At 46.8% G+C, this 12,111-nt stretch overlaps 1 protein-coding gene across 11 annotated transcripts in view; it reads left to right on the top strand.

Moving 5' to 3' along the window:
• The window catches only part of FRMPD1 (FERM and PDZ domain containing 1), a 43,319-nt gene that overhangs the window by 29,586 nt on the left and 1,622 nt on the right, over positions 1-12,111 (top strand). For 3 of the 11 annotated variants that reach the window (XM_084504235.1, XM_084504233.1, XM_084504238.1), the window contains 8 exons: positions 1,888-2,007; positions 2,324-2,460; positions 3,514-3,640; positions 4,047-4,142; positions 5,239-5,421; positions 5,866-6,013; positions 6,694-7,509; positions 8,778-10,471. In XM_084504235.1, the coding sequence (XP_084360361.1) occupies positions 1,888-2,007; positions 2,324-2,460; positions 3,514-3,640; positions 4,047-4,142; positions 5,239-5,421; positions 5,866-6,013; positions 6,694-7,509; positions 8,778-10,465 (3,315 nt within the window). In that variant the 3' untranslated portion in view covers positions 10,466-10,471. The other 8 variants (XM_084504228.1, XM_084504231.1, XM_084504234.1 and 5 more) reach the window with 7 other exon arrangements.

Raw genomic sequence — 12,111 nt, 5'->3', positions numbered from 1 at the left:
CCAGGCAATGCAATTCTAGGAAATTAATTTGATGTCTACCACATCTTGAAGATTTGCATCTTATTGCACTCTTAGCAAGCTGCAGTTTCCCTCCCTTGACCTCCTGACCTACTAAAAATAATGTGTTTTCCTGCCTTCATCTGTTCTTCCCATGCTTCCCCTGCAGTTCCTTTGGCTCCCTTCATTGCCCGCTGGATAGCATCAGTGGACATGGGTGGCACTGAACACTGTCCTGCCTGGCCGATGTACGCTTTTGTTGCTTGGCTGTCCTGCTGAGATAGCACAGCAGCTAACCACCAAGCTTGCGTGTGGCATCACAGAGAGTCTGTCATCATCTGTACCTCCACTTCTGATGAACTTACAGGCTTTCTCTAACCTTGAGACCTCTGTGGTCTAGATCATTGTGTTCAGAAGTTGTCAGTGAAGAAAGGAAGGCACTGGTTTACTGTGAAACACCACTAAAAAATCTGCTGCTGTGTTGCTGCAGCAAGCTTGTTCTTGGCTGTGGAGACTCTTGGGTTTGGCCGCTGCCTTTTCATTGCTTTCCCACACAGCTTCCAGAGGCTGACTGGAATCATCTACCCTGAGTGTGTTAGTATTGATCAACAACTATAATTATTTGACCATCCATGTGCCTTCCCTTCCCAGGATATTGTTCTCACCTTGAAGGAGAAGCTCTCTATCCGGAGCATTGCACACTTCGCCCTCACCCTGGAGGAGCAGTACAATGCAGCAAAGGTCCACTTGCTGCATGAGGAGGAGCTCATTGAGCAGGTGTGGAGAACCCCTTGCGTGGCCCCACAGCCGTGCTAGGGGGCACTGATACCAGTGAGTTGTAGCTAGTGAGGTGCAGAGAAGGCCCAACTCCGCAGGTGTCACAAGAGAATGGGCTTTGCCCCATCTCCAGAGAGAGATGCTTCCCTCTTCTCTCTGCTTTTTGCATGTGTTACCACTGCATTAGCCAGAGCCCCCTGAGAAACAGAGCTTTCAGAAGTGCCTTGCTCCCTTTAGAGAACTTGCAAAGCAATACCCACAGGCTGATAGGGCTTGGATTACGTAGAGCAATCAGGGAACAAGTATGTTTTGTGCCACCTATCAGACAGGCCCATCAACACAGAGGATCAGTTGAAATTGTCTTAAAATAGCTGTGTATTGAGCCATTTGCAGTTTCCTTGATAGTCAAAGAGAGTTAACCCAGCCAAACAACAACTTTGATCAAGCTCCTAGCAAGGAAACAAATATGTTGCTAGCTCTGTTAGTAATTCTGAGCTAATCTTATGTGGGAGAATGAGTCTACTTGTGAGTCAACAGTATGAACATGACGCTTTGCTGGTTGGTGATCCACTGTAATGCAGAGAGGTTTGGTAGCTAATACCATCTATCCCTTAAGCATGTGTCTGAGAATTTCTGTGTAGATTTTGTTGATTAACTTTTACTGGATTTGCCCAGAATTAAATATGCTAATATATAACCCAGGGATTTTACATTGTAGTGAAATTATGATGATGATCCAAGTGTCTGCTTTGGGCTGCTGTATCTGAAGACTAAACTTTAAAGCAGAGAAACCTGCCCCTTTGCAATTTTCATATGGCCTTGAAACCTCTGTCATGCTTATGCTACAAATATGAGATCAGTAGATACTAATAAAGTTCTATCAAATGCTGTTTGGGCACTACCACAGGAAGAAGCGAAAACCAGAAAAAGAATCTAAGATATAAATACAGAAGCATCTCCCTGTGTTTGCTAAGGACAGTGGCTGATCTGCAGCCATCCCACTTGCCAGTGCTTTGAATGATTTCTGTGAGTTCATATGAGCCAGGTGCTCAGTATGCATGTATGGAGGGACTGCACCAGTTGTTCTGGCATGATGCTGTTTGTCCATTGCAGGTGGTCCAAAAAAGAGAATCCCACGACTACCGGTGCCTCTTCAGAATTTGCTTTGTCCCAAAGGATCCCTTAGACCTCCTGCAGGAAGACCCAGTTGCCTTCGAATATCTTTACCTGCAGGTGAAATTGAGGCATTTCATAATTCTGGATCTTTTCCCATCCAGTACTCATTTCTTCTTGATGCTGAAGCATGCTTTAAGCCAGTTCAGTTACGTGAATATGAAATGCAGAGCATATAAGAATAAAGCATTTGTACTGAACTTGCAGTAAATTCTTAAATCAGTTTGCGAGCTTGGCTTTTTAACAGAATGACAATGAAGTGAGCTGGGTGACTTCCTCTATTTGGCCCATACTAGTCATATAGGAGGTCTTATCCTGACTTCTTTTTGAGCTTTGTAATAGTGACATCATGCTAACTGAGCTGAGTTTGTTCCAGAGCTGCAGTGATGTGCTTCAGGAAAGGTTTGCTGTGGAAATGAAATGCAGTGTGGCGTTACGTCTGGCTGCTCTACACATACAAGAGAGAATCTATGCTTGTGCTCACCCACAGAAAGTATCCTTGAAATACATTGAGTAAGTTCGAAAATTTCTGTGTTACGTTGTGAGTAAGCCTGGAAAAAATAGTGTCATCATCTCTATGTTTGCCTAGTGTTTAGTTCCGGTTAGGAGACTGTTTCTGACCCAAAGAGAATACACTCCGTTCATTTTGCCTGGTGTTTTAACGCAAGGTAGCTAGCTTCCTGAGCCTCCCTGTCTTTAACCTGCTGAGTTGCCTAAATAGTATGGGTATGATAACATCTGAGCATCTCCCTAACCAGGCAGAGATTCTGGTTCAGGAGGGACATCAAATTGCAAATCTCCTGCTTAATTGTGCTTACTAAGGCTGCTTCTGCCAGTATACTGAAATACACAAGCTGTAATTTGGAGAGAGAATAATCACCAACTTTTCACAGTCAGTACTTTACATCCATTCACCCACCAGAACTTTCCCAGAAATACCTAATTTCAGTCCTTATGCGAAATAATAAGATCCGGAAAACTACAGAAAAACCAGCAGGTGTGCTGTGCTGCCTGCCAGTGATGTTAAATCAAACTTTCCCTGAAGACCAGCCCTGCTTTAAGAAATTGTCGTGGGTCAATCATTAAGTAACTGGCATTTGTGCTGTAACTGCACCACAGAGCCAAAACCACCCTATACAGTGCCACTAATTCCCTGTGTACAGCCAGACATACTCGACCACATGCAGTCAGTGGAGAGTGAGAAGCAAGTACAGACAAGTATGCCGTTCTTAGTTGATGGATATTTAATTCTTCAGTTGAGTAAACCTTTCAGCAAAACAGATGTGCCAAATTTTTAGGTGTAGGGGACCAGAGATGTTGAAACATGGTAATCTTGTAACCGAAGTAAAGACAGTTTTCATCCTGCGCGTAGCAAGGACAGACAAGACCAATATGCTTACTGACCTTTTAGATTGTTACCTGCGTAACAGTGGAAAAACAGGCGTTTTACATGAGACCACATGTTCCTCCAGCCCCATCAGCTGGCTGCCATTCAGCATGTTCTCTTGTTGCTGTGGGACAGCACAGTTGGGACCTCTTTTGTTCCCCTTCCTGTCTTTCTGTCAGGAGAGACTGGGGAATTGAAAACTTCATCTCACCAACTCTGCTTCGAAACATGAGAGGGAAGGATATCAAGAAAGCCATCAGCTACCATATGAAGCGGAACCAGATCCTGCTGGACCCTCGGCAGAAGGTAGTATGCGTGGCCTGGGTTTGAGGTGCCTCCTGGAATACTGGAAGCATTTCTCAAGGCCAAAGAGGGCATGTCTTTCCTGTGTGGGTCTCTTCTCTATGTGACTGCTTGTTGTGTTTTTTTTTTTTCTCCCCTTGTATTTTCATTTTGTAATCTCTGCAGCATATGCACCCTAATTTCCCCATATAGTGTGTTGTGATGCAGTTTGCTTGTGCAGTTGTCAGATGGTAATTGTGGTAATATAGTATGGTCCTATTCAGATTTATTGCATATGGAAAGCAAGCTTTATGTGTTGGTCAAATACTGTGTCCTGTATGAAAAGAATGTCTTCTAGCCAATAGGCTAGCTGACGAATCTTATTCTCCGTCATGTTTCTAAACAATGTTTCCTGTCTTGCAAAATGAAGCATATGCTCGCAGCAGTCCAAGTGCGTCTGAACTACCTACAAATCCTGAGTGACCTGAAGATGTACAATGGGAAGATCTTTAATGCCACCCTGATGGTACGAGTGCTATTTATCAATGTAACTGGGGTTTGATATGCTGTCTCAGTGCCTCCTCTGTGCATCTTCCGTGCAGTATACTTGGACAATAACTGGAAATCCAGGACACAAGGAGTAGTTTTACCCTTTTTTTCCACCGGTGAACAAGATCAGCTCTAAACCAAAGCAAACCCTATCTAAAGCAAGAATATTTAAATATTGTTCTACACTGTTGACATAAGACTAGCAGCTGAGCCTTCTTCCATGTCTTTGCTTTGATGCTTGTAGAAAATGTAATATTGGCTCTGCTGATGCTGTTTCAATGAGCTCTAGTATAATACCACTCTTCCCCTCCTTGGGACCTCTTGGTAAATATTGGCCAGGGTGTCTGCAAGGGTAACTCAGCGTAGCTCCACTGAAGTCAATAACAAAACAGTTACCTGATAATTATGCATAGTTTCCTAATTGAAGTTTGTGACTGGCCCATCAGATGAAATCTGTCCATGTTTTGAATGTCAAAAGGTATTCAAAGATTAAGATCTGAGCATGTTTCAAAAAACAACTGTTATGAAAATATTTTGGCCAATCTTAAACCTTTCTGTAAAAAAAAATTCTGTTCAGGCAAGAGGTTTCTTGGCTAATTGCCTCTCCCCATGTGGATCTGTAATGAATGATGGACCACAAACAGTTCATGGAGTGCTGAGCAGTATAGGTGGGTCCAAAAAACGCCTTCTTGAAGTTTCTGGCCAGCTCCAGTAGGTCTTACTAGGTCTATCTGGCACAGCCAGCCAGGTGACATTTCTGATAGCAAGCTGCTGCTGACCACCTCTTTGGATCTGTTAGATGCCTGGTGCACCTCTGGGGCCACCTGCCTTGGGGGCACAGGGAAACTTGCGGTCCCCAAGTCAGAGAAGAGAACGGCCAGGAGCAGGTGACCTGACGGCCTGTAAGTAACAAGGGGCGGGCTCCCTTTGCAGCTGGCTAGAGTCCAGTTGTAAAGGGAGTCCAGTGTTAAAAGATACCACAAAAGAATGGGTGGCTGAGGAGTCCCTGCCCAGCACAGGCAAATGGGTTCCTGCTTAGATTTCAGCTAAAGATTCAACCTCTCTCCCTACAGCTACAGGACAGAGAATCATACGTTGCATTGCTGGTGGGTGCCAAGTATGGGGTGAGCCAGATTATCAATAGCAAGCTAAACATCATAACAAGTCTGGCAGAGTTTGCAAACATCAGCAGGGTGGAGCTTACAGAGGAGTCTGAGAAAGTGAGCATGGTAAAAATCTACCTACAGGATCTGAAGGTAAGTGGTGCTCTTGTGGTAGCCAGCATGTGACTGCATCAGGCACAGAGAAAAAGGGGGGAGTCATGCACACTGTCTTTTTTTTTTTTTTTTTTTTTTTTTTAATTAAATCTGACATTAAGCTGATGGTATCATTAGTACAAAAGGCTTATGAGCTCTCCTTCTGAGTCTATTCTAGGAAGAATACCAAATGAGTGAAGAAAAGTTACTAGGTCTCGCTGATAAAGCACAGCAAGAATATCAAAGAAAACCCAACAAAAATTATTTCTCTTCTTTCTCTGTGTTTCATACAGAAACAGAATGCTGTACAATTATGGCCATATGGGGGAGAAGAAATGTCTTTTCAGTGTGCCGCATGTTCCTGCAGACTGTGGTACAGGTGATGTTTGCCTGTTCTAACGTTGTTGTTTTCTGTTCCCTTACTGGAAAAAAAAAAAAAAAAAGATGCTGACTCTGCTGCTGGAATCAAACAGTGCAAAAGATCTTGTTTGCCTCATCATTGGCTACTACAGACTGTTCGTGGATGCGAATGCCTCCATATTTACTTGGGGAGAGAAAAGACAGCAACCGCACCGTGTCTCAGCTGAAGAAGGTTAATTTGCCAAAGAATGGGGAGAAAGTGGGTGGATCATCCAGCAGTATTGGTGGTGTTATTCCCTCTTAAGAACAGTATCATGCTAGAACAGTAGCCTGGGAATGAACAGTGACATCTACAAAATGTTGAGACTATCAGCCTTAGTGTCACTGCCATTTTTCCTTGAACCCCAGACATGTTGGGCAGGGGGAAAGAAGCAATGATTATCATCTATTTCCAAGAAGTGGAGGCGGTTTCTGCTATTGAACCTGTTACTGAGCACTTGTGCTTTTACCAGCCTCCAGAACAATTTACCCTCTGGCCAGCATCTGCTGACCAGGAGAAGGAGAGTCTGTTTGCCATGCTGTCCTGTCTCCTGTAAGGATAACTTCAGTCTAATAGGGTTTGCAGGCAGAGGCTTTAGGCAACGTGTTGCCTGGCTGCTTTTCTGCAGCTCCCTTTGGTGTTACTGTGCTGCAGTAAAAGCAGACAAAGCAGGCAGGAAGGACCAAGCCTCCACTTATGGGTTATGATCCTGCAGGTCAGATTGCATCTTTACATTGTTTACTGATGAGGACCTGAAGGCAGAGTTCTCTGGGCTTTGAATCCCTACTCTGTGACCAAGTTTGTAAACCCTTTTCTGGCTGTTCCTCTTTGCCACTGCAAAGGACAGGCTGACAGATGTGTTTAAATCACAGGATACGAATCTCGAACCTGCAGTGATTCTGAAGACTCCTGGGAACTGGATTCCTCCTCAGAGCATTGCTTGGGCATGCCCACAGCATACGGCAGCACCCCTCGTGCGTGCGAGAAGGAGCTGGGAGAGCTTCACAGCCGAGAGAAGGACAGCAGCACAAAGCCCCAGGCTGGAGGAAGTGACCAACACGATGCAGGTGGCAACACAACAGACAGTACATCTGAGGCTTCAGATTCAGCCAAAACAGAGAGCCGAGGGTTTAAGACAAGCGGCTCAAGTGACTCAATGGATGCACTGGAGGAAGATGAGTTGGAAGCTTGCTCTTCCTCCAGGCCAGAGTTCTTCCACTTCTACACACCAACTGTACACGAAATGAACAACTCAGATGAGAGTTTCTTTCCTGTTTGTGCTGCAGAAGGCTCCAGCAGGGCAAAAGGCAGGGACTTCTTCTGTTTCTTGCAGGTACCAGAAGCAGAGGAGCATGGATGTGAGCACAGCCCCTGGGAGGAGAGAGGAGTGGACATAGGTGTGTCTATGCTAGGGACCAAGCTATCTGAGAGAAATGCCATGGGCTATTACAGCCTGTGTTGCAGCGTATCCCCTGCAGGCAGTGTAGAGAAGAGCAACATCAGTCACAGCCCTGGAAGAAGGCCTTGGAAAGATGTGTCAGCCCAAGAAGAGGCACGCTGTGGAGCAGAGCAGGTAGCAGAAGCGAGTGATCTCGTTTTGGAGCCACCCCCAGGCTTTGGTGACACCAGCTCTGAGGAAGAGTTCTATGATGCTGCAGACAGCCTCAGCCCCCTGGACACCCTGGCAGGTAAACCTGTACCCACTCCACTGCAGGTCACCTCCTGTCCTCACCTTCCTTCTCCTAAGCTAGGGTGATGCCTGTTTGCCATGTCAGTCTTCTGGGAAAGAGCATCCTTCAGCTGTTCAGAGTTTTCCCAAGACTGTTGTAAGACCTTTGAACACCCGTTCTCTGCAAGCCACTCTTCATCAAAGAATACTTTACAAAGCTGTCAGTGAACGTGCATATAGAGGTCAGAACAGCAGCTTGGCAGAGAGGTTTGTCATCACATCTAAGCACTCAATCTGAAAAAAAATTGGTTTTCAAATGAGTTTGGCATTCTGGGAAGTCCCCAGGTTTCTGGAGGAATTCCAGAATACCAAAGTATGGCTCTGGCTGATCTTGAAGCCATCATGCTGCAGGAGTAAGTTCTGTGCATCCTTCTGTATAGGCTGAGTCTTTGGTGATGGAAAGGTAACGAGTTCCAGAAACAGAATGCAAGAAAGATATATGCCTTTGCACTTGCAGACACCTTGATGACAGATATTCCTGTCAGGCACTACCTTCACTCTGCTATTCTTCAAGTTTTGGGAAAGCTGGAAGCAGTAAAACAGCTCATTGCTCCATGCACCCCTGAGATCAAAACAAATTCTGGGGTTAGAGGCACGCTATGTAAATGGGGAGGGTAGACTTACGGCTGAGCAACAGCTCTCTGTAATTGTATTTTTTCACCAAGGAGAGGGTTCTTGTTTTCTGAATTAACCAGCTCTGCTAGCACTAACTGAACTTAAGAATTCATTTTATGTAGTTAAAATAGTGTTGGCTTTTGAGTTCTTGCATGGTGACAATACAATGTTCAGGCACAAAGCTGTCATCTCTGTGTGTCTTTATGGTCTAAATATCCAGGCTGGGAATTTCTGAGGCTTCTCTTCAGTGTTAATAAATCTGCTCCTGTAGGTAATACTCTAGCGTACTGCTTATATCACCAAATTTACAGTCAGACCAAGCGACTTCAGTAAGCGAGGGGAGAGATTATCTATCCAGCTCCTTTCATAACTGATCCTCTACTTCAGTTTTTATAGCCATAGGTCCAAATAAATTTTTCTTGATGTAGCTTGGTCCAAGTCAGTGCAATAAGAGAGGCTTTCCTTTGGCACTTAGGAAGCAGGCTCTGTTGCCAAACCCTTATGTCTGCAATTGTAGGACTTGAGTTAAAAGCTTTTTGGCCCGCTACATAGGTGTATCTGTATCCTGCTGCCTGGGGCCATTTTCTGACTTGCATCCTCTTTCCTTGCCAGCAGCCTACAAGATAATGTCCCAGGAAGGTATAGACAACTCCTGCATCCTAAAGAAACCAAGGTGTTACAGCCTGGGGGAAAACCTAATGACAAGGCAGACAGCAAGAGAGAAGAATGGAAAGGAGAAGCAGCTGACATATGCCAAGAGCCTGAGGAAGAGGAGATCTTTTCTGAAAACCAATTATACCTCACAGGTCACTTTCCCACTGGCTTTACCAGACTCCCTGCAGAGCTACTGCACTTGGCCACCCACACCACCACTGCTTGCTCAGCCCCCAGATCCACCATCCCCAGAGAACTTTGAGAAAGATGCAGAATCAGGACTTCCTGCTGCCACCCAGGCCCAGAGAGACACGGCTAGCACAAACCCATCCTCTGACATGATGGAAATGGAACCTGACACCATGGAAACAAAGTCAGTGACTGATTTGGTGGTTTCTTCCATTTCAGCTGTCCGCCTGCAGGGTGACCACAGGGAGGAGAGTGCAGGCATTGCCATACCTGTGGATGACCTTTGTCCAGCACGTGCTGTATACCCACCTTTCTTGTTCCTGGAGGAACCCGTGTACCTTCCCAGGGAACAAAGCAGAGTTGTCCAGGGAAGTCCCACAATGGAGGTAAATACTGGGTGGCCAAGTGCTGAGAGTTGTGTGAGCATCGGAGATTGGCTGGCCCAAGCAGCACTGGGAGGGGAGGGTGAGATGATGGAAGTCAAGCATGAGGCTGGCAATGTCCCTCTGTTCCAGGTCCAAGAGGTGACTTGCCCTGCTAATGAATGTACTCTGCCGTCTTCATGCTGTGTTGCCAGCATGGCCATTCCCCATGGGGTGACACGGGACCAGGATCTGCTTCCTGTTGCTGGGGAGCAAGCTGCATGGGAGAAGCCTGTCCTGGCTCCCTGTGAGGAAGGAAAAGCTAACCTTGATGGCTGTGCTGACTATGAGAGTGACCATGCCTCATTGCAGGCAAAAAACAGACAAGAAATAAACAAGGAAGCCTTACAGAAAGTGCTCAGTAAAAATCACATGGGCTTCCCAGATGCAACCCAGCTGTTAACAGATTGCAGCAGCACCTCAGGGGTTGTAACTCGCCTCTCCTGGCTCTCATTTGGTGCGAGATCAGACCTAACATCACCCAGCCCATCTCAGAAGAGAATAGATGCTCCACTAGAGCTTTTGGACTCTCAGAGGACCAGTAGGTGCCTAGAGGTTGATGTTGTCAGAAAGGAGATGCAGATATCCTCAGCTACGCTACCCTTTGAGAAAGAGCTGAGAAGCAGACATGGGCTGGATGAAGGGGAGTCCAGAAAAGACACAGAAAATGTTGCTCACGAACAGACCTGGTCTGTTCAGATTTCTCCCAGAGAACAGGTTACAGAAGTGGAGAAAGACTCTCCCCTGACTCCTTCTCAAGGGCTTTCCATCTCCTCAGGCCCAATTCCCTTGGGCTCATTGGAGAAAAGAGCAGGAGACCACAGGACTTCAAATTACTCCTTCCTCTGCTTTAACCAAAAGAAGGATGAGCAGGCACTTTCTGGACCTATCATGACCAGATTTTGGGGATTTTCCATGATGAAGACGTCTCCACCACAATTTGGAATGGACAAGTGCAGCTGTCAGCTATCCTATGTCAGCTGCTTTCACAGGCCTGATGAAGAAGGAGAGCAGGAAACCACCATTCCTATGTGAAGCTTGTTTCTGCAGCCCCTCACCACCCCACCATCCACCAACCGCAGTCTTCCTGGGTCCTCTGTGGACAGTTACCCTGTGACCATCGCTAGGGACAAGGCTGTGTGGGACCCTCATGTCCAAGCCCTCAGCCAGCTGAATGACCAAGCACAGATGAGCCCCGCAGACTTCTCCTGCTTCCTGGCCTACACTACAGAGCTCAAGGAGGTTGTGGGAAACCTCTCAGGGAACCAAGCAACCCACCTGCAAGACCGATGTGCTGAGCAGGGTGCTGAGAGCAAGGGTGCCCTTGGCTTAGCCTCCCAGGACCTGCTGTCCAGTTGCAAGGAGCTTCTGAAAATAGAGCGGCCACTTGAAGATCTGCAGGATGCTTTGAGGGTGACATTTGGGCACCTTGTTCAGCTGGCAGTGGCCTGCTTCCAGGTGACACACTGCCAGCTGTGCAGGCAGAGGCAGCAGGAGCTCAGGGCCGCACTTGTGGATGTGGTAGGCACCTATCACCAGTTTGTGCAGGCTGTTCACCAGCAGCTTCACAGGCAAGGCTGCCCAGACCTGGGCACCAAGCTCCTCACTCGCCAGCACACAGCCCCCACTGCTGCCATGTTTTGCCTCATGCAGCAGTTCAGGGTGCCCCCACTGTTTTGACAGGCCAGTTGGTGGCAGATGGATGCGGTGAGTGGAGAGGAGCTCAGATGTGTTCCCTCCATGCAATACCAGGCTCTCCTGCCTTGGATGTTTAGACCCCGAGCTCAGCAAATAGTCATGGAAGGGCATGTCTATGCGCATTGGCAACTGCCCAGTTCAAGGGTGGCCATGGGGAAGGGCATGCCCCGCTCTAGCCAAGCTTTGTGTAATTCTGTGTACACAAGCACTGTGTAATATGCAAACTCATAGAGCACTTCAGTAACTTATGTATCTAGCCTGGGGTTTGTCCCTTACCTCCCGAATGCTTTGCAGATGGCTAGTCTCAGGGTGGTGTCGTAGTCTTCTTCTGTCACCTGCGGAGAGAGCCTTTTGTCTGCCTTTCCTCCGTCCTTACAAACATGCCAGGCAGGGAGATGACCAAGCAGGCTCTGAAGTTGAGTGAGATCGATGTCCACCCTGGTCTGACAAAGAAACCCAGGCGGCTTAGTCCAGTCTCTGCGGCTGAGCTTGTGATTGAAAACACTTCAGGGGGGGAAAAAAATATATATATATATGTGCTGTTTGACTGCTTTTGCAAAGGGGGTAGAGAAGGTTTTCCCAGGCTGGGGATACACCATATCCTCTCCTTTTGACATGGTTTCTGCGGGTCAGCCATATCTTCTGTTCCCATTTGCTGATGCTAAAGAAAGTCCCTAATCAGCATCTTCTTCCCTTTGCCCCCCCTCGCTATGATATATCAGCTGTTTAAGAATCCCTGTCTTCCGAAAAAGGAAGTCCTAAGACTGAAGTACCAACCTGACAGCCATTGAGATGAGCCATGATGTTGGCCTCCCTTGGAGAAGGCAAGCCCCTTTTCCCAACTTTCTTATCAATAGCTCATCTTGCATTATGTGCTAGGTATCCCTAGCTACGTATGAGCTGTTAGCATGTAAACGTTCTCTAAGTTGCGTAGTCAATCAGTGTGCCTTCCAGTGCTGGAGGCACATCCTCAGGTTTCCAGT

The sequence above is a fragment of the Aythya ferina genome (genome assembly GCF_964211825.1).
Source record: "Aythya ferina genome assembly, chromosome: Z".
Lineage (NCBI taxonomy): Eukaryota > Metazoa > Chordata > Aves > Anseriformes > Anatidae > Aythya > Aythya ferina.
This window is presented reverse-complemented; position numbering and strand designations above follow the sequence as displayed.